We start from the raw sequence: 22335 nt of genomic DNA on the forward strand, positions 1-22335 counted from the left end.
AATGTGATACTCTTTTAAATAAAGTTAAAAATAAATAAATAAAATAAAATAAAATGTGAGACCCTGAGAAAATACAGAATTGAGCAGTTAGATAACCAGGATTGGGATGAGACACCAGAAGAACAGATTCCGAAGGAAGAAACTCTAAGAATGGTGGGCCTGTGATAAAACAACGTGCATCATTCTATGCCTTATACCTACTCCACTGCCACTGGTGGAACTGATTTGGGCCAAGTCTCCCAACCACCCTAAAGGACTCCCCAGCATCACCCATGAACCAATACACATGACGCCGGCTGGGCGCATCTCCCACCGCGTCCTCGGAGATGAAGCAATGGCAAAGCCACCCCTCCAAAAATGCCACTGGGTCATTTCTTAACATCAGGGTGGATTTAACAAGCCCTCATCTTCTCAGGACAAAAGAAAATATGACGGGATCCACTGCGGCGGAAAATGTCAGATCAACTGAAGCGGAAGTGTCCAGGCTAATATTATTTTTCATATCAATGGTTGCCGTGGTGATACTTATAAAGATTTAGCAACAATCAGGCAGTGAATTTAAGAGGCGGCTGGAGGAAAAGAAGTTGCAATGTACCCTCTGTCTTCACAAATCACTCTCATCCCACTTGTGCCCAATAAATGGCTCACTTCTTTTGATTGCACTTGGCATGCCCATGAAAGATGAGTTTTCGATTCTGTAATTCCAAGCTTGAAGGCTGTGCTGTGTTTTTCCATTTGGTCTGCATTAAGGTTTTATTCAGTGATTCATGGTGCCTTTCCAAGGTCACCAGGCCATTCCCTCATCTGCCAAGAATGTCTCCTCATCCCCAGCCAGCCTCTTCCTCTGCCAGAGCACCCAAGTTCTAAGGCTTTCCACCCCCTGGAAAGAGTATCTGTGTGTATTACCATCGCCAACTTTATGCAACAGCCATAATTTAAACAAATTAAGGAGATAGAATATCTAAATCACTCCCTCTCGCCCCCACCCCCCACACTGCTGGATTGCCGGTTCTGTGAGGGCAACAAGTTATCTCTAACTCATATTAGTGTATTCCAGAATGAGTAGTATGGCTCGTTAATCCTTAAAAAAGAAAAACAAGAAGAAAGTCCCTAGTACTAGGTACTAGTAGCTTAGTGAATGACACTACCAACCCTCAGTCATGAAAGTTAGAAACCCTGGTATCTTCCTGGCCCCTTACTTTCCTTCAACCCCTTTATTAGATCTAATACCAAGTCCTTTGCATTCTACCTTAATCTCCTGGATCTGTCTACATTGCTCCCTCCTTGCCATCAGTTCTATAATAAACTCTTATCAGGTCTCTAATCCAGCCTCCCCTCCCCCTCACTCCCATGCCCTGCCTGGACTTGGGGACGTGGGACAGGCGTAAACAACCAGAGATGTAAGAACAATGCTGTGGCCTCCAGCTTAGCACACTCCTTTCCCACTCTCTCGGGGTGAGAACAATACCTTCTAATGAAGTTTCAACAACCTGAGATCTCTCCAGGATCCTGAACCTTACCCCCCCCCTGCTCTGGCAGACTGGTCACACATCCTCATTAGGGGCTGTGGTGGCCGCAGTCCCTTTGTTTTCCAGCACCACCACCACGCCTGCCATGTGCCGCATGTGTGTATGTGATTATTGAAGGAACCCCTGTCTCCCACCATAAGACTAAGACTAGGGTTGCTTCTGCTCACTGGTGTGTCCCCAGCTAGCATACTGCCTGGCACTCAGGAGGTACCAGCATAGGAAGGAGAATGACCCAACTGTCCCCCAGAGCAGAAACTCCACCTCTGGATATCACCACTGAACCCCATTTGCTCTCTGGATGTCAGTGATTAATCCGTTAGAGAAATTAAAGGGCAGAAAAATGAGATGTTTCTACCTCAGACATCAGGGATTGGCTGAGGGAAAGCCAGGCAGACGGGGAGTGTCTCTGTCTGCCCGAGGCCCCACATCGGGGACAGAGCGTGAGGCTTGGAGTCAGCCCACTGGCTCTTCCGAGCACCAGCGCCCTGATCCTTGGCTTGGGCCACGTTGCTTCATCTCCATTTATCTGTTTTCTCATTCCTAAACTGAATGACGAAACCCGCTTCAAGGACTATTGAGAGGATTAAATGAAATAATTGATTTAAGAAGCACTTAGTAAGCGTCAGTGTCAAATGATGGTGTTGCTGATGGTGTTGCTGTTAGGAGGGCAGCTCACAATAACATGGCTGGCCACTCTCCTCGGCCGCCACAGCCTGGCGGGGCCCTGAGGCCTCCTCCCTCCGTCTCACCTCAGGGGACTCCAGGATGCAGAAGCTGAGCAGGGGAGCCCTTGGAGAACCAGCCCACTCCACCAAAGTGAAGGAGGAGGGCTCTCAACTCTGGGGGGTGGGGGTGGGGGGGCAGCAAACTTATAGATCTGCTTCCCAGAGGGGCTGGGGAAGAAGCATCCAGGAGCCCTTAACAGCTGATCTGCTGAGGCTGCTGACTTGGTTACACTGCCCAATGGAAATGGGACAAGTGCAGGAACTCCCATCTGCTCGAAGGGAACAGACCTCCTATTTTTAAACAAAGATCTTCTATGTTAATGTGTGCAGGTCCTAATAGGTTGGGGTTTTTTTGTTTGTTTGTTTGTTTGTTTGTTTTTGTTTGTTTCTTTTCCAGTCTTGCAGCCATGGCTAGAAGCATTTTTCAAGGCACTCATCTGAGAAGTTCTTATATGCCTCGTTATTTGCGGCATGTGAAGAACATATGCCTCATTATTTGGGAATCACTTCAAAAATTCCCAAGCACTCATGTTGTCGAAGACGGATTGGGTTTTTTGAAGGAGACACGATGATTTCGCACAGGTTAATGAATAAGGGGTTGGCTACAGTCAGAGTCATCGGGTGTCAAAAACAAACCAAAACAAAACCCTGAGTTTTAACTATAAACACAGTCAACAGAATTCTTAGGATAGTTTAATGTGCTAATTTGGAAGGAAGCTCCCAAAGTACTTCCAAAAATATCTTGAGCAACAGAACCATCTCTACCCACAAAAACAACTATCATTTACTGAGGACTTACTATCTGCCAGGCATGCTTCAGTCCTTAACACACATTTTCTCACTCGGGATTCAAAATATCCTTAAGACTATTATACCCATCTTACAGTTGAGAGGTTAGGTAACTGCCCACGTCATAACCGGGTAAACAGTAGAACTATACTTATCTGCATAGAGGCATTTACTGGAATATCTCTCCTCTCCAAAAAGTCAGCATTCCTTTGAACAAATGCACTCCGGTATACTTGGGTTTTTTAATACTCAAGCTTCTTTTAATCAATACAAAACAGAACACTGCAACAGATATGCAGGATCAATGGAACCTGGGGCCTAGACCACTAGGAACAGGGTTTTGCAAATGTACAGAAATCCCCAGTGCCTAGGGGAACCATTCTGAGGCCCTTTCTTTTTTTTTAAGATTTTATTTATTCATTTGACACAGAGAGATCACAGGTAGGCAAAGAGGCAGGCAGAGAGAGAGGAGGAAGCAGGCTCCCCGCGGAGCAGAGAACCCGATGCGGGACTCGATCCCAGGACCCTGAGATCATGACCTGAGCCAAAGGCAGCGGCTTAACCCACTGAGCCACCCAGGCGCCCACTGAGACCCTTTCAAATAGGAAACAGAAATGAGCCTCATAAAAACCTGGAAATGAGCAACAGATCATGGCATTTGTATCCAGGTATCATTATGCTTATGTGGAGAATTTAAGCTGGTGAAATATAGAATAATTATGTATTATATTTAATTATACAGAAGCTGCCCAGCCTAGGTGTTTAAGAGCTGAGTATAAACCTGGTTCTGGAATCTGCTGGCTGTGTAGTGAGTTATCCTTCAGGGCCTTAGTATCTTAGCTGCAAATTGGGAGATGACCACATCACCCTCTTTATGGGGTCACACAAGAATCAAATAAATGTTAAGCTATTCCAGCTGTGCCCAGCACACAGTAAGCACATTATAAATGTCAGCTATTATTAGGGGCACTTCGGTGGCTCAGTCGGTTAAGCATCTGACTTTGGCTCAGGTCATGATCTCAGGGTCCCCAGATCGAGCCCCGCACCAGACTCCTTGCTCAACGAGGTGCCTGCTTCTCCCTCTCCCTCTGTCATTCCCCCCACCTGGGCGCTCTACCTCTCTGTGTGTCAAATAAATAAAATCTCTTAAATAATTTTTAAAATGTTAGCTGTTGTTATTAACATTTATGTGCAAATACATTAATTTTCTAAGGGTCATTATCTGGGAGAGGGCATAGTAGGACAGAGACATTCATATTCTACAAGTGTTCTTAGTCTCTGACAGTGGGGCTTTAATTCAATTAGACTACATCAGGTATGAGTATTTTGAGCTTTAGGAGGATTTTCCTTGCCAACATTACACAGTGTCTGAAATTAATTAAATGATAGTTGCTAAAGTGGCAAGTTTCCAGGATCATTTCTGTATATCCCTCAAAAAGAATAATTTGGCATATACTCCTTATGAAGATGAATAAACACTTTTTTTCCCCCTGTAGAGAACTTTGTGATCTTCACAATATTTGCCTACAGTTTTATTTTTATGAGGTTGAGGCAGCCAGTCAGCCTAAATTTATAGATCAATAGAATAGATGATAATGTTTTCCACCACGGAATGTTCTCATATCATTAAGTCTAGACTTATTAACAGCCCTATTTACAAATTAATGGAGAGGGACATTTTCCCTGGTTTCCTAATTTAGAATACCAGTTTTATGCAAAATGAGAGTGACAACATGATGGGGACCCTGGAGTTATGTACCAACAATGGGAACCTTTTGCCACCAGAGCCCTGCCTTTGCCCCTGTCTTACGATGAGAATGAGGCCAGAGAATGTTCTACTGGGGCTTTCTGTAAACTCCTAGTTAACTCAACAGCCACCAGAGGTAGGACCCCAACGGCAGAGCTTCACAGCACCGATGCAAAAAATGGCAGTTGGGTATCATTAACTTATTACAGTTTATCCAGACGTTACGTGAATTGTGGATGAAATAGGTTTTTGTCCAATTACCTGGGAAGCCAACCACTAAAATGGTCTTTCTGAGGGACAGTGTCTGCTGAGTTCCAAATAATCAATCTGCAAATGAACTTCCAAATGCATGGTTTATAAGTATGTGGTTATTTGGTCGAATTTGAAACCCTCTGGCAGTTCATACCAATCATGTAGCTTTTACTCGGTTACCTCTCCAGGAAAACCTGTAAAGACTAAACAGAATTACTGATGGTTTTATTACTCTCTCAGATTCTTTCTATGTGATCTAAATAAAGTATTTTTCATCTGCCACATAAGTGACAGCTTTTCTGGTAAGACCAGAAAAAATTCGTTATACTGCACCTGTATTATGACAATGGTTATTATATTTAAAATTTTGCCTTTATGCACTTTAAAGAATGAATATGTTATTTAGCCTAACTTTGCATCAATGTTTCTTTTCTTTCCTTTTTTTTTTTTTTTAAGATTTTATGGATTTATTTGACAAAGAGAGAGCAGAAGCAGAGGGAGCAGCAGGCAGAGGAAGAGGGAGAAGCAGGCTCCCCACTGAGCAGGAAACCCATTGCAGGACTCAATCCCAAAACCCTGGGATCATGACCTGAGCCAAAGGTTCAGGTGGTTAACAACTGAGCCACCTCGGCACCCCCAATGTTTCTTTTCATCTTATTTTGATCTTTGGCTCAAACACATTAATATAATCCCAATGTGAAGTAATATGTATATGTGTGTGTGTGTGTGTGTGTGTGTGTGTGTGTGTGTGTATATATATATAATGTATAACATTGGCCTTCCCCAAAATGCTCCTCTTCCTACAAATCCTCCCAGAATCTGTGCACTGGATTAGGTTTTTCTGCAACTCTGAGTTGCAGAGATGCTGAAAGTAATCTAAGGTGTTTGTATAAATGGGTGATATAAAAATGGAAATAGCACAAGAGCTGATTAAAGCTAAATTTAAAATTAGATGGGTTCCCTTGATTAATGGCATAGCAACAGTGATGACTGATAGGTGGAGACCATTCCAATCCACACTCATTCTGGAGATCTGAGAGTAAACTTTCATCCCTACCTTAAAATTAACTTTTCAGAAAAAGCTCCCCCCAGGGAAACATTTAGAAAGACTATGCACTTCTGGCAGCATGATCTACCTGAGAAGAGCAACTTTGTAATTTTAACTTTTTCAACCCTAATTCACTCTGTAGGAAGAGAGAGCCAGTTACTGAACTAAGGCAGAGCCTCGGGTAAAGTACAAGTTCATCTAAATAGGGGAATTAAGCACACAGATCCTTAAAGTTCTAGAGAACACCACAGGATGCCCTGCTATACCATTCCAAGAATCTACATTTGTTCGGGTACACTGATCAGGAAAAAGAACATTTGCACACTTATTGAAAGGAAATTAAATGGCAGGCGTTGTTATGTGACTTGAATGTTACATTCCATACTTTACATAGTAATTTCTAAGACTTTATATTGGGGGGAAGAGAAAAACAAAGAACTTACTATCTTCTGTGGTTTTTTTAGGGCCATACAAGGCAAATCCTTCGTAAGAAGTGCCAAGCTTCCGAAAGGCCAGTGGTAGACTGAATGAGCAGTCCAATGAGAAATTTTATTTTTCAAATATGATACATAGTTGTAAATAACCTTTTAAAATTTGCTTCATGTGATTAGCCAGGAGCACCTTGCAGTGCCAGACAGTGAGAAAGCACTGAAGACGGGGTAGGGGTGTGTAGAAAGAACACAGGAGCCAATCTGAAAGAGCTCCGGCTGGCCACGGCTGGAACATTTTAAGCAAAAAATTAAGTAAGGATAGTATTGGATTATAACCCAAAGAATAAAGTAAATATCCACGAGACCATATTGTTATAAACAAATGACTGGATAAATAAATAAAAGGAGGAAAAGGAACAACTGTTGTCTACAGAAGTATTCCAACTAATGATTGTAGGATGAGTGAAGGAAAGAGAAAACTCACCATTACAAAACCACAGGAATAATTGCTACGGCCAAAATTCCCTGGAGAATGTTCAAGTTAGTGGGTCAAAGTTTAAGTTGCATGGTTTTAAAATATCTCCCCCAAAATGTTACTTAATTACCAAAAAAAAAAAAAAAAAAAGTAGTATCTCCAGGAGAGAAACCCAGCAGAAACCAAGAAAGTTATCATCAGTGAAAAGTCACATAGCTCTGCGCCTCTGCACAGGCACAGAGAGGACACATCACGTATGGGATTCTCCCCCTGAATGCATAACCCTAATCCAATCATAGGGAAACATGACACAAACCCAGATCGAGGGGCGTTCTACATAACACTTGAAGCATTACTCTTTAAAAGTGTCAGTGCCAAGAAACACAAGATTAGAAGACACTAAGGAGCTCCCAGCAAGTCAACTAACATGCAAGGGGGGATCTCAGAGTGGATCTTGAAACAGAAAAAAGACATGGGTGGGAAGACTGCTAAATATAAACAAAGTCCTGTGGTTTACAGTATGGTGTCAATGTCAATTTCTTAGTTTTTGATCATTATCCCATGACTATGTAAGCTGTTAACCTCAGGGGCAACTGGGTGATTGCTATCCTTCCTGTATTACCTCTACAACTCCTCTGTTCAGTTGAAAATCGTTTCAAAATATAAAATTAAAAACCAAATAACTGTTTGAGAAATGGCTTAGCTTCTTGCTCTGTATCCACACTGAGCTATATCTTGAAGGATGAACAAAAGTTATTAAACAATGAAAGTGAGGCCACCTTGATCTTCCTAGCCAGCATGGTGATTATTAATAGGTGTTCTTAAGTTCACTGACTTGCTAGCCTTCCTGGTGGATCTAGAAATCCTACATTCCTTTCTAGGAGGAGACTAGAAAGCCCTTGCCCATCACGGAACAGGAATTCAATCTCTTGCACGATCCTCAAGCACTGAAAGCTGTAAATGGGTACCAGTAAACCTATACAGAATCAGCAAATGTTAGAGGCCACGGTGTCCCTTTACTGATCAATGACCCCCTCACCCTTTAAAGCCTTCTTGGTTGGGGCGCCTGGCTGGCTCAGTTGTTAAGTGTCTGCCTTTGCTCAGGTCATGATGCCAGGGTCCTAAGAATGAGCCCCACATTGGGCTCTCTGCTCAGCGGGAAGCCTGCTTCTCCCTCTCCCACTCCCTCTGCTTGTGTTCCCTCTCTCGCTGTCTCATTCTCTGTCAAATAAATAAATATTTTTAAAAAACAAAGCTCTCTTGGTGAGGCAGAAACCACAGCGCTGGCTTTTGGACAAGAGTCAGCCTTGTCCCCAGGTGGCCAGCCTCCTGAATAAAGCTTATATTCCTTTCCAGTCAACACTCATCTCCTGAGTATTGGTCTTTCTGGTGATGGGTGGCTGAACTTGGGATTCAGTAACAAAAATGGGGAATGTAGCCAACTTAGATAAAAGAAGAACGAATTGTATAACCTAGTTCCATTTCTCACTCAACCTGTTATGAGCTAGGTGACCTTGGGCAAGGTACTCCATTTTTCTAAAGCTCAGTTTCTTCATCAGTAAGTGAAGGACAAGGCAGGATACCAACCTCACAGTGCTGAAAGGAATGACTAAACAAAATAAACAATAGGAGGACATGCCAGGCATATTGTATGAGCCCAATCAGGGTTAACCATGCTGATGGTGATGATGGCAACGACATCGGAAATGATGATAAAGAACAGGTCTGATCGGCCACTTGCACAAACCTTCTCCCTTCATAAAGCCTACAGAAGTCATTCAAAGCTCTGGTCTGCATACGACCAAAATGGGTTCTTTCAGGGACCCCCGATACCTTCCTGGCCCTATTCCTACTCTTCTTATTCCTATTCCTGGCCCTATTTCAGTTGTTTTCTGATATTTATTGAGCACTCACTGTGTGACTTAGTACTCATTAGGGTAGCAAAAACAAACGAAGGACGGCTGGTCTCTGGCTTTGGAGGGAAAAACAGACCATGTAACTTGTCTAATGGGGAAACAGACATGAACAGATCATTTAATACAGGGAATGCTCTGCTGGAGGTAGGCCAAGGTACTACTATTGTAAGAGCCCTTAACACAGCCTGAGCCGAGTGTTTCTGGATCGACAGGAATTTAGACAGCAAAGAAGGATGACATGAGGATAGGGAAGGGGATTCCAGGTAGAAGGAACAATTAGAAAAGGCACAGGATCTTTGAAATACCCAGGAGTATAGGGAACTCTGTGAAAAGAGAAGATAGGGGGAAAAAATGAACAGAAGCAGGTAAGGCTGAAATGACTGATGACTAAATTCAAGGTTAAGTCCTTGAATTTTAACCTGTGGGTGCTGGTTCGTAGTCACAGAAGCAACATGGTTAGATCTGTATTTTAGAGCTACTGTTCTGATGACATGTGGGAGACAGGGCTGGAGAGACAGAAGATGGCTCAGTGCCAGCACCACCAAGGAGAAGAGCTTTGTTATCCTTTAAACAAGAAACAATAACACTTGATACCAATAAATCAGTTATTATTCTTAAATTATTAGCAGGGCATTAAGAGTGGGGACGGAAAAAATGAGAGGGATTTAGAAATATACAGGAAAAAAAACCGTGGCAGGACATGATGTCCCATTTCTTGACAGTTGCCACTCAGTGTACAAAGTTTGACTGAGTTAACTTGCTATGAAAGGTACTGTCTGTAATGGATCTAGATTTCTAGCCTAGATCCCTGTATCATTCTCTCAGTTACTGTGTAATGCAGCTACTGAGTAGTAGTGCCATTTACCTATCAAGCAGACATGGGGCAAAGACCTATGTTGTGGGGAAAGACAGGAAAGAGTGTCAGGTAAATGACAGATTCTGTTGTGTACATGTGGACTCTCAGTGGGGTAGGGGACACTTAGTTCGTATTTCTAACAATTAGTGGAATACCTGCTTGAAGCTCAGGGATGCTGAATTATAGAGAAGTTAAGAACACGAGTCTGTATAAAATCCCCATCCAGAGGCAACGTGGATAAAAACAAGGACTTGGGCCAAAGATCGAGCCCTTGGTTAGGGTTGGGTAGAGGGAGGGTTGCCAGGAGGAAAACCAAGAAGGAGCTGTCAGAAAGACTGAGTAGAACTAGCTAAATCCTCCAGAAAATAAGGACTGAGAAGAGTCTGCTAGATTTAGAAGATAACCATCACAAGAAGCCTTGCCAGAGCACTTTCAGTTGAGCTTTGGGGATAAATAATTCAGTGGATTGAAGAGAGGTCAAAAAATGCAGACATTGAAATATCAATAAACGTGGATGATGATAATAATTACTAAGTTACTGCCATCTTGCAGGGGAAAATAGGGCTCTGTATCTTGCCTGTATCATTCTCTCAGTTACTGTGTAATGGAGCTACTATGATCCCTGCCATTTTAGAGATGAGGAAACAGATGAGGAAAGGAGAGAGACAAAATGCGCAAGAAACTGATGAGGGAAAAGGTTTTTATTAATAAAGGATGGAAACAGACTTGAGTATAATCATAAATCATTATAATCTTTGATTATAATCATTAAGATATTCTCTCCCTCTGCCCCTCCTCCCGCTAACTATGTAACAATAAGTTGGGAAGTAATGGGTCAGAAAGTAGATAGAGATAGTCCACTTTGATCACCTCAGTTTTTCGTCTAAGTTCCCAAGGAAATAAAAATTCTCCCTTCTTTTCCCAGCTGCTCCATTCCTACTGAATTTCCTGCTGTCAGTGGCACCCCAATCCCCTGCAGCCCCCCATAGCCCCTTTCGAGGCTTTGTGTACTAAGGGAAGGGGAGAGACATCAGACAATGTGGGGTGGGACGCAGGCATCAGAACTCTACCTAATAGGGTTTTGTTTTTTCTTCAAATAACGGTGACATTTATAGGACAACTAAATTGATAAACTGAACTTTCCCCCCCCAAAAAACCATCTTATAGCAAAATATTCATTATCTGCAATAATGGTGTTTAACCTAGAATATGGGGACTTTTTTTTTTTTTTAAAGAACTATGCTGGCACTTGTCTTCTTTTAAGGGACTCGGTTTCCAGATTCTCAGCTTCTAGATCCTAAAACTGATCTGCCTGAGAAAGCAACAGCCATCTGAAGTTCTCCCAATTAGCAACCCCTTCCCTCCTATTCCCAGTGTAAAGGCAAACCAACCCCTAAGCCCAGTCTCCACAGGGCATTTTTCCAGGATAGCAAATTTTTGCAAGCAAACAAAACAAAACAAAACAAACAAAAAAGCACTAAAAGATGGACAAAGGAAATTTCTTCAGCAATTGGAATTGCTTCAGTAATGGATTAACAAATATTCTACAACTCAAGTAAATTCTAATTTTCTCCTTTCAACCAAATTGAAGGACAGAGTGAAGTAGCTAATAGATTAATTCCAAGAACTGAGGGATAGTTGCCATGATATGGAGCTTTTGACATTTGCATCCACTTTTATATGTCAATAATTTTGTCTGTGCTTATCTAAGAAATGAGATAGATCGGTGGAAGGAAAGAAGGAAGGAGGGAAGGAAGGAAGGGGAGAAAAAGAGAAGAGAACAAAGAAAAAACAAAGAAAAAAGAAAGAAGGGAAGGGAAGCGGGAGGGAGGAAGACAGGAAGAAGAAGAGGAGGAAGGAAAATGTTGCTGAGCCATGTGCCACGTTGGCAATACGGGATATTTACCCACGAATACATGAACTAATGGGAAAAAATGTTCTCTTTGTATTCCTAAGAGATTTATTTGCAGTAACAGATTACTTTTTATGTTTAGTATTTATCATAGTTTGTAAGATACGTGTGTTGTTCACACTAAAGTGTTTGCTGCTAATAACTATCCTGATTGCTTCGTCCAGAAAATAGTTCTCAGACTCAGAACATTATGGCCACATAAAATGAAAAACGACGCTCAAATTTCAATTTATGCACCCATTTCATTGCCAAGAATTTTGATAGGTAATCAATAAGATACTTTCAAGCATAAAAATAATACATTAGGGTAGGATTCTGTGCAGGAAGTAGAGTAGAAATATAAGTTTAAAGAGGAAAAGCAATGACACAAACAAAATATCTGTAAAAGAAAAGTCTGTTCCTGTACTTGTGAACCGGACGATGATGGATAGCCAGTTGCTGTGGTATTTAGAAGGTAGTGCTGTATTAACAAGTGCTGTATTTATTTGATTTAAGCACAATATAAGCATGATAGTAGAAATTGTACCTGAAACCATTTAAAGATGAAGATTTTAGGTGTGAGCTTGTAAATGTGCAAGGGACTCCTAGTTTTCAAACCGTTTTAAGTGGTACAGAGTAAAAGCGTGAAGACCACTGGTCCTTAATGGAATACCATCCCATCCATACCCAAGAGCTTCCCTTATCTCTCCACTGCTGCTTCTGCCAAGTTCTCTGAATAGTTTAAAGACAAACAAACAAACAAAAACCAGGTATGAGAAAGGAAAGACTTTGTTGACATATCAAAGAATGTTTCCGAAACATTAAACGTGAAATATGGATCCAGATTTCCCAGAGGTATAGTCCCATTTGCTGGCTCCCCCCATGTTCCAACCTTGATTAAATGCACAACATCTGTGAGTAATACGGATTGTTTGTCAACCAGAGAGAATAACGAAGCTGCAACTTTCCCAAAGGCATCTTCCAGCAGTACACATTCAAATCATTCCCAGGCTCCGCAATGGCGGAAGCATGTTAAATAGTTCACACTTGATGTCCATATTTTCACCCCTTAATTTCCAAATTAAGAAGTCGTTATTGAACGTCATGCACTATCCCCTTCTTATCAGACACTTCCAAGAGCCCTGGCGTAGCCCCAACATCCCCTGAACTTAAGGAATTTTCTAAGAAACTCAAAACTGAAAAACAGGAAAGGAAATAAAAACTTTCGGTTATTCAGACTTGAGGAACTGTGTAAAGATTAAGTTCATTGCTGGCTATGGAATCTCCTAAGGCACATTTCCATAAATACAGTTTTACAAAATGTATCTTGATTATAATCTGTAGATTTGATTGGGCAACATTTCCTTTCAACAAGCCTGCATAGCATTTTGGAACAATTTTCAGTCCTCTGGAAGGGGGATACTCAAAATTAGTCCTACAGATATAGAAGCACGCTAGAGGAAGCAATAATGAAACAAAACAGTAACAGCAGGCTCCATTTTGGTAAGCAGAACATTTTTAGTCAGACGGCAGCATCTTAAAGAGGCAATGGCGGTCTCCAGATATTTTTAGCAAGTATTGGCCATTGCTGTGTGAAGTTAACCCAAAGCTTAATACCAATCACTCACCTTTTAATTTGGAATTACTGACACTGCTGTGTGCATGACCAAAACAGCAATTAAGAATCAGCAGGGCTCAGGAACAATTAGATTACAATGTTGCTGAGGTGTAATATATAAATTACACCTCAGATTAGGGATAGTCCCATTGTGAGTGCAGCCACCTGAGGGATGAGAGGGGAAGCGTGCTCTTGGCCCCTTCAGGGGCAAATGGGTTTTCTACACAGTTCACAACACCCTGGTGACTAACCTAGAGATGTGTATTTCTCTTACGGAAAGGTGGAAACACTTCTTCTCTTTTCTGTCTATTTCTCAGAGCAGACTGTTTTCTTTAAATTTCAATGCCTCCAAGTGGGGTATGTTTATCTGGTGTCCCTAGTTGGAATTCGTAATATGTTTCCCCATGGCAACATCTCCCACATCAGATGTCTAAGTTGCTGCATTTCTATAGTAAAATCAGCTATACAGAAATCTCAGGGTTTTTTTATTCTGAACTATAGCCAAAGAGGTAGCCCTTTAAAACTTTGAGTCAGGGCTGTTTTCTTGCAAATGTTAAGCTATTTATGATTCCAACTTTCGAAAGTGTATAAATTTGTCGTGAAAAGGGCTGTTGTTGTTTTGTTGGTGATGGGATGGTTACTGTAATTCTAATAAGGAGGCAAAACACAGTGGAAGATGCCTAGCGGTAGCTGGAGCTTAGGAGCTCATCACACCCGGGGACAGCAAGGTTCCTTTGAGTTGTCTCAGAATTCTATCTTCTTCTGCATTCAGGTGGTCAGCAATCATTTCTTAAGTTTGTCCCTACTCCTCCTTCTATCATCCTTTCTCACTCTTCAAATCAAATAACAAGATCTGTTAAAATTATACTGAAAAAAAGAATACATGGTATTCTTGGGCGTGGTTATACATTCATTTAGCCTTCTCTAAGGTCACACTCTAATACAGGGACTTTGTAACATCTATTTTGGCTGTTGAATGGCATTTTTCTCATTTCCTGGAATTTGGCATTTTGGAGACGAGAATCATCCAATTATTCGTTCTGGATAGGAAAGGTGCAACCTTTCGATACTTTGAGAGCAAGGTGGGTAGGGTTAAGGTGGCTGGTCTGGATACTCAACTACCATTAACATTTTTTACATGAAAAATAATATATTTGAAATTCTACATAAGTGGCTCACTAGCTTCTAGAATAAAACTCATTCTTATGTTGGGAACTTTCTTTACTCACACAGGTCTTATTGCTCTGCCATTGCCTGGCAACAGAGATGTGGCAGGCGATGTCAAAGGTTAAGGAGCAGACTAAAGTCATTATGGAAAGAGAGCCTTATCAGCATTTTCCATCTAACTTTGTAATCCTTGAAATAAAATAGGTTCCATTGTATTGAAGAGTCTGTATTTTGTTTCTTATCAAATGCCAAGTTTTTAAAAGACTTTTCTTTCTGCATATAAGTCCACTACTAGACAGAATTTTAGTATGTAAATACATATTACCGTAAATGTACAGAGCAGTAAACACACTGCTCTGTAACAGGCTTCTCTATTATGTTAGCACACTTTAAAGGTTAAAGTGAAAAATTTCTGCCATTCTGAAATCATGTACTGTGCAGAAAGTGGTCATGGACACATTTGGAAGCATTCCAAGAGGAATCAGAAATATACTCTGAACCACTAGTTCATGTTGAATAAAATTCAATTTTCAACTACAGTAGCCTGCTTATTAAAAAACGATTTTTTAAAGAAGGGAATGCAAAATGTTCTATAGGTTTCTTTGTCTCAGTTCTGAAAGGAGAAGGAATGTGATCAAAACTTAAGCATCATCTGTGGGGTTTCTATCTTTCAGTCCATTGTGTACCAAATGTTAGGCCCCTAAGGATTCATAGCTCATGGATAGTTAATTACATTTCAGCATGATGCGTTTTAAGATTTCTTTTCCAGTGGGCATAACACATATGCTTTAGTGATATTTCCTTTCTAGGCACCGTGGTTGTTCCATGACTCCCAGCCCCAGTTTTTAATTTTTCCCAATTACTGCTATAAAGGTAAGACAACCTGAATTAGAATCACAATGCACATTGGTTTGAAGTGGATCCAGAATTATTTCTGGAGGAAGATTTTTATCCCTGCTTGTGGGCCCCCCCCCCCCCATCTCTGAGCAAAGCCACAGTGTCCATCCATTCAGGGACATGTCCTTAAATTTCATTAGGAAATTCATTAGTAGTTCATAAAATGAACTCAATCCTTCCTTGAGTCCCAGACACTTTGTCAACACTGCACTCTGTTTTAGTCAGCGATTATAAACCCTGCGTTGAATAATTCTTATCAAAAGCCCAGTTGGGAGAAATACGTCCATGAATATCATTGCCTAAGGATATGGGGACAGCCTAGTCTTCTAAATTTCCTTTTGGACAGAACTGTGTATTTGGAATCACTGTATTTTAGAACTGCAGCTACTCAATGAGGCTTGCGCAGCATGTAAATAAGTGCATACTGATGAGGTCATTAGCATATGTGAGTTTCCCTACCTGTTACAAGGTTGCCCATCAGATCATTGTCTTTTATGCTACTTTCTAAAAGCATCCATGGAAGAAACTCTTCTTTGGTTTTAGTATTAGAAAAACTTGGGTTTTGGGGGTGCCTGAATGGCTCAGTGGGTTAAAGCCTCTGCCTTCAGCTCAGGTCATGATCCCAGGGTGTTGGGATCAAGCCCCGCATCAGGCTCTCTGCTTTGTGGGGAGCCTGCTTCCCTTCGTCTCTCTCCACCGGCCTCTACTTGTGATCTCTGCCTGTCAAATAAATAAAGTCTTTAAAAAAAAAGAACAACAACAACTTGGGTTTTTATCTTACAGATGTCTCAAATCTGTAACTGACCATGTCTCCTTCTTCACTTTCACTTCTAGGAACCTAAGAATCAAATCCAGAGCCCACCTCTGTCCACAGCACGAGGCCCTGAGGAATCCATCTGTCCCACGCAGCTTGCCCTGGCTTTATTTTTCTCTTCCATATTGCCTTTGAACCCTGAATTTCTCCACCATTTATTCTATTTTAATAACAGGGATGCCTACCTCAAGTGTGCTTCAGAGCAAAGCAGGATATGAGGTTTAACAACCCGCAACGCATAAGAGAGTCAATGGAAAATAAAGAAGATAATCCTCTAATCATGTCCTTGGTCTTCCATTTTGTGAGACCACGTAGCATGAGGGGTTCCCCCATGCCATTCCCTGACTTGTTGCCACCATGAGTCCTGACATTCAGAAGAGAGGGCATGAGCTCGGGGACCAGGAGCAGGTGGGAACTGGGAGAGCAGAGACAAGGGAGGGAGAGAAACCACCCTCTCTGGCAGCAAGTAACTGAAAACAAGTTTCTGTGGCTACAGGGTCCCTTCTAAGGAAAGTCAGGAAAATGCCTGTCAGAACTTCTTGCATTAAATCCAAAGGTGACATTTAAAATCCTGATGCATCCAATTTGTGTAACGTAAGAATGTCATCTCCACAATACATATTTATGAAGTAGTTCTGTTCATATTACTATACAACCACTTCATCCCCATATGTCCCACACACATACATATGTGATTTTAAAAATTACCTAAAAGACGCCTGGGTGGCTTAGTTATTAAGCACCTGACTCTTGATCTCAGCTCAGGTCTTGACCTTGGAGTGATGAGTTCAAGCCCTGCATTGGGCTCCACACAGGGTGTGGAGCCTACTTAAAAGGAAAAAAAAAAAAAATACCCCAAACCTGTTACTCAATTGTCTACCCCCACAAATATGAGAGAAGCTTCTTCTAAAAAATACACACCCATGAAGAATATAGAGAAGCTGCTTTGGCTAAATAAAATGGTGCCAGTTCTGATCAAAAGCAGAAATCAGAATTTGAATATTTACTTTAATAACTACAGAAAGGAAATGTAACTATGAACTCTTAGAAGCCACTATGGGGCTAGAGATATGGCCAACCTTTGCCCAGATTATACAGATAATCAGTAAGAAAGAGATTTTATGTTAGAATGTTTAGAAGCCCACACACACACATTGTTTCACTTTGGTACAAAGACTAACAGGCTCCACAGTATTTCATGTTACCCCCAAAGACAACATTTCTAATGTTCTCATTCTAAATCTATACCCATCAGGACCTTTCTCCCATGGTGGAGAGGGGGGAGCCGTAGGGAATTCTTATTATAATTCTTATTATTCACATAATACTTACAAACAAATAAGGAAAAATTAGCTACTTATGTGTTGTTGTTGTTGTTTTTTTAAATCAAGACCAGGTTAGACAACTTGGGTAAAGAATTACCAATTTTGATGAGTGGTAAGTAGAAGCTAACTCAGGTCCTTAGAAAAAATTGCCTAATACATACTTTTTAATAAAATTAATATTATTTTCATGTTAAAATTGTATCTTTTAACAGCGTGTTCTTCACAGCTAATAAAAAGTCAAAATTCCCTCTTAACAATAATTCCTGAATTATGTGACTTATTCTAATTTCATAAGCATGATACAGGAATGTGCCATGACATGAATGTCATATTAGAATCAGTTTTTCTGGGTTCCTGGGTGGCTCAGTAGGTTGAGAGTCTGCCTTCAGCTCAGGTCATGTGGGGTCCTGGGACTGAGTCCCACATCGGGCTCCCTGCTCAGTGGAGAGTCTGCTTCTCCCTCTGCCTCTGCCCCTGTCTCTCTCTGTCTCTCATGAATTAATAAATAAAATCTTAAAAACAAAAGATCAATTTTTAATGTAATTTACCAATATCTTGAGTGTATTTCATTTGATGGGGGTGGCTCACTGTGCCCAAACCATTAGTACAAAATGATGCAGTCTATGCTAAATGTGTACTTTTCTTTTGGGAGTCTGGAATTTTGCTATGTGCACAGCAGAGGCTAGCTATGTGACCCAACCCCCAGTACAAATCCTGGACACTGAGTCTGTAATAAGCTTCCCAGGTAGACAGCATCTTACATGTGTTGTCACGGTCTTGCTGGAGGAATGAAGCACAATCCTATGTGACTCATGGGAAAGGACATTTGAAAGCTTGCACTTGGTTCTCCCAGGATGTTGCCCTAGGTACTTTCTCCCTTTGCTGATTTTGCCTTGTGTCATTTCACTGCAATAACTTAGCCAAGAGCACAACTGTATGCTGAATCCCGGGTCCTCTTAGCAAACCACAGAATCTAGCACCTGTGACATGACTCATATGGTCTGTTACATCATTTCTACCCTCTTCTGTCTCCCTTGTAAAAACCCTTGAGAACCTGCCTTTGCCATTACCTCTCCAGGTGCTCCCACTGGATTCCAATGCAGCCCCCTAAGTGGGGAAGATCACCACCAGCACAGGAGGGATTACTGTTTGCAGGGGAAGTTCCCAGCCACTGGGGAGACACCTGGTTTCTGTTCTTAGTTCCCTCTGTTTGTTCTGCCATTTCCTACTTAATTTGGAGCAGTTCACAACCTCTCTAGGTCTTAATATCCTTACACATAAAATGTGACTAAAACTACAGACCCATCTCATATCAGGTGCAAGATTTGGGCTTTCTGGACAAATAGTTCCTTGCTGATTTGCAACCAAAAGGTACACTGTATCAAAGTTGAGACACATGACAGAAAGGAAACAGCCTCCTCAAACATTAGGGACTCCCTGTGTAAAAAACATCAAGATCAGAAAGTTTTAGCAAGAGCCCACTGAAAAATCTCTGAGCTCACCGCTGTGTCTGTATATACATCTTACTCATTACTCACTGCCAGCACCAGTGACTAAAATTCATTTCCCAACAATCAACAAAAGGCCTACAAAGCCACCGGAGGAGCCACACATAAGAATCTTGAGCCTGAGATAGGTTCCTAGGTTGACTAATGGCCAGCTCCCTTCTTCTAAAGTCTCATCTCTGTTCATGTGTTAATAAAGCTGTTTTTGCAGTTACTTACAAGATATATTTATGTTTCAGTATTCTTCTGTGTATAATTCTTGGCACAAAGGAAAAACACATTATCATTCGTGAATTGCAAAGGCTAAGCATAAGTACTGGGCATTCTTGTCTTCCGGGAGCATTCAAAACTTTTCTCTTAACCATTTCCTAAATTGAAGCTGCCATCACAGCTAAAAACTATTTCCAAACTCTTAAGCATGTGTTGTTAGGGCACAGAATTCCAGAGAATCAGTCAGTCAGACAGGCAGGTACTAAGGACAGAGGGAAAGGTGAGATGACATTGTAGCTAGCTTGCATCTGCTCTCCATTCCAGATTTTCCTACTAAAAACTGCAAAGCAGAGCTTTCAAACCAGGAAACAACAACAATAACAACAACAAAACAAAACAAAAGAACCCAACAAACAAAAAACCCCAGAGAACAATTAGCATAGCATTGAATGAACAAACATTTTAAGAAGCATCCTGCACAGAGAATCATTTCCACATTCCCCTGGTTGAATTTACACATGGCACTGCTTCAATATTTATCAAATTCAGAGTTATAATCACTAAAGATGGTCACTTCTCCTAGGTATCATTAACATTAGGAATACAGAAATGTTACCTCCAAATCCTAAGAGGGACTTTGAACACAGATAGAGACAGATGAAAGATGGCATGCTGCAATGCAGCTATTTCAAAGGTACGGGAGCACTGACATTCCGGCTTCCATTCCTCCAGGAATAATCTCAATGAGACACAGAAAGATCCAGGGTGCTAAAAGCGATTCCTCTACTACTGCGTCCAGATACTCTCTTTGAATTCAACACTCAAAAACACAAAGGCAGGAACAGGAGGCAATAACTGCATAGCATCTTCTGGTGTCCTTCAGGATCTTCCCCTAATAGTTTCCCTGCTTCCCAGTGTAGCTTCTCCGCGTGACCAGGCAGCAGTCTCAAAAGTGCTGTGGAAGTAGCTTCCAGCAGCAGGGAGACGAAAGCCTCGAGTGTCGTAGGGCTTCTTGACCCCTGGCTCCCCATCGTCATCAGAGAATCTTCTGCTTGGTAGCAAATTTTCAGTTTAATTATACTTATGGAGAGTTTTTAAATCCTTCACTTTCCTGATTGCCTTGCTAATACACAATTCAAACATCTATAAGCAGAGCTATTGAGACCAACATAGTAATTATACTGACTCTTTTTCCCCCTTCATTTTGTCAAGGACCCCACTAAAGTTCTTCACTTCAATGGTCTTTTCCTGGATTTCCTCCCAAAGAGTGTGAGTTCATCTTGAGAGTCTCTTGCTTTATTCCTGAAGGTACAACAACATTAGCAGGACCACACTGGCCACACAAATAAGCAAAGATTCTCCACTAAGCAAAAAGGGCAAAATCTGACAAAGTCCGTCCACCAAATGAAGTGTCACAACAAGTGAGGCTGAGTAGGGAGTCAGAACTAACATTTTTTTTTTTTTGAGTATCTATTATGTTATATGCCAATATTCACAGTACCATACATAAACATCAATTTAATCCTAAAATCAATGCTATAAACACTGTATTATCATCCCACTTTTATAGACGTAGGAATGACCTCCAAATGATCAAGTAATCTGCTCAACATCTCCTACAAACCACTAAGAAAATCACAAGCAACCTGGCAGAAAAGTGATCAAAAGATATGAATATACACTTCATGGCAGAACAAACACGTGCACCAATAACCATGAGAACAGGCATTTGGCATCATTCGCCGTCAAAGCAAAGCAAATTAAAACCCCGAAGAAATAACCATTTTATACCCATTCAACTAGGAAAAATGAAAAATCTAACAATACCAAGTGTTGAAAAATAGTGGATCCACATTCCAATGAGAGTTAAAATTGGGGCAACCAACTCTGGAGAACATTTTGGAACTATCTCTTAATATCGAACATTCATACACTCTATGATCCACTCATTCTACTCCTACCCAAGAGAGTGTCTTGTACATGTGCATGAAGTTATGTCCAACAATGCCAAAACAGCTCTTTTCACAACACTAAAATCCTGAAAACACCCAAATGCAAGTAGGATATACAGTATATTTTACACATTAGAATATTAAATAGAACATGTAGTACAGCATATCACAACACAGATGAATCTTCTCAATAAAAAGTCTCAAAGGATTACACACAATATTAGGTCCTTTTAGAAATTCAAAAACAATTCTAACTAAAACTTTCCTTTTCAGAATACTAATGAATGGAATAAAATTACATATAAAGGAAAGTAAAGGAATGACAAACATGAGACTCAGGATGAGGTCAATGGAGGTGGTGATGGGATGAAATGTGGGGGGACCCAAATGGTTAGATGAAGGTTACTGTCAAAATCCCAGCTTTGAGATACATTCCAAGATGGTGGAGGAGTAGGAGATCCTAGTTTCATCTGGCCCCAGGAATTCAGTTAGATAGGCATCAAATCATTCTGAACACCTGCGAACTCAATTGGAGATCTAAGGAAAGAACTGCTGCAACTCTACAAAGAGAAAAGTGACCACTTTCTGCAAGGTAGGAGGTGCAGAGAAGTGAATCCGAAGCAATATATGGGAAGAAAGACCACGGGGGGAAGGGAGACTCCAGAAGCTGGTGGCCAGAAAAGTGTTATAGCAGTGGAGCACAGAATCAGAACTTTTAGGAGTCTGCTCCACTGAGGGAACTCTGTCTGAACGGTGCTCAGGTGGTGAGGCAGGGCAGAATCCTAGGCGAGACAGGGTGGTCTCCAGATCCATGGAGTCACAGTTAGACCAGGGGTGCCTGAGTGCGGCAGAGCTCCCAGGTATGGGAGCAGGGAAGCTGGCTGCAAAGAGTGAGCCCAGTGGCTCTCAGGTCTGGGTTGCCATAAACCATGAACTGTAGCCTGGTCAGGCGACTGCTCTCTGAGCAGGGGCCCATCAAGCAGCAGAACCAAGGCGATCCCCACTTCCTCCCTGGGGAGTAGTGGCATGGGTATGCACCACAGGATTCGGCAGAGATTGGAGACTCAAAGTGGGTCACAAGGTCATGTGCCTAAGATAGAAATGCTCAGTCACAGGCCAGGTGAGCATGGAGTGTGGCTGGAGACCAGGGAGACAGCAGTGATTGACTGCTTTTCTCTGGGGGTGTAT

The 22335-nt window shown here is 41.5% G+C and overlaps 1 protein-coding gene across 22 annotated transcripts in view; it reads right to left on the reverse strand.

Annotated features, from left to right (window-relative positions):
* Positions 1-20093, reverse strand: part of EPB41L3 (erythrocyte membrane protein band 4.1 like 3) — a 175654-nt gene extending 155561 nt beyond the window's left edge. For 3 of the 22 annotated variants that reach the window (XM_032311360.1, XM_032311357.1, XM_032311361.1), the window contains exon 1: positions 19812-20075. In XM_032311360.1, coding sequence (XP_032167251.1) covers positions 19812-19866 — 55 coding nt within the window. In that variant the 5' untranslated portion in view covers positions 19867-20075. Of the gene's footprint in view, positions 1-19811 lie in introns of all 22 variants that reach the window. The other 19 variants (XM_032311350.1, XM_032311353.1, XM_032311358.1 and 16 more) reach the window with 16 other exon arrangements.
* Between the last annotated feature and the right edge of the window lie 2242 nt (positions 20094-22335).

This window comes from Mustela erminea, chromosome 13 (assembly GCF_009829155.1).
Source record: "Mustela erminea isolate mMusErm1 chromosome 13, mMusErm1.Pri, whole genome shotgun sequence".
In the NCBI taxonomy this organism is placed as follows: Eukaryota; Metazoa; Chordata; class Mammalia; order Carnivora; family Mustelidae; genus Mustela; species Mustela erminea.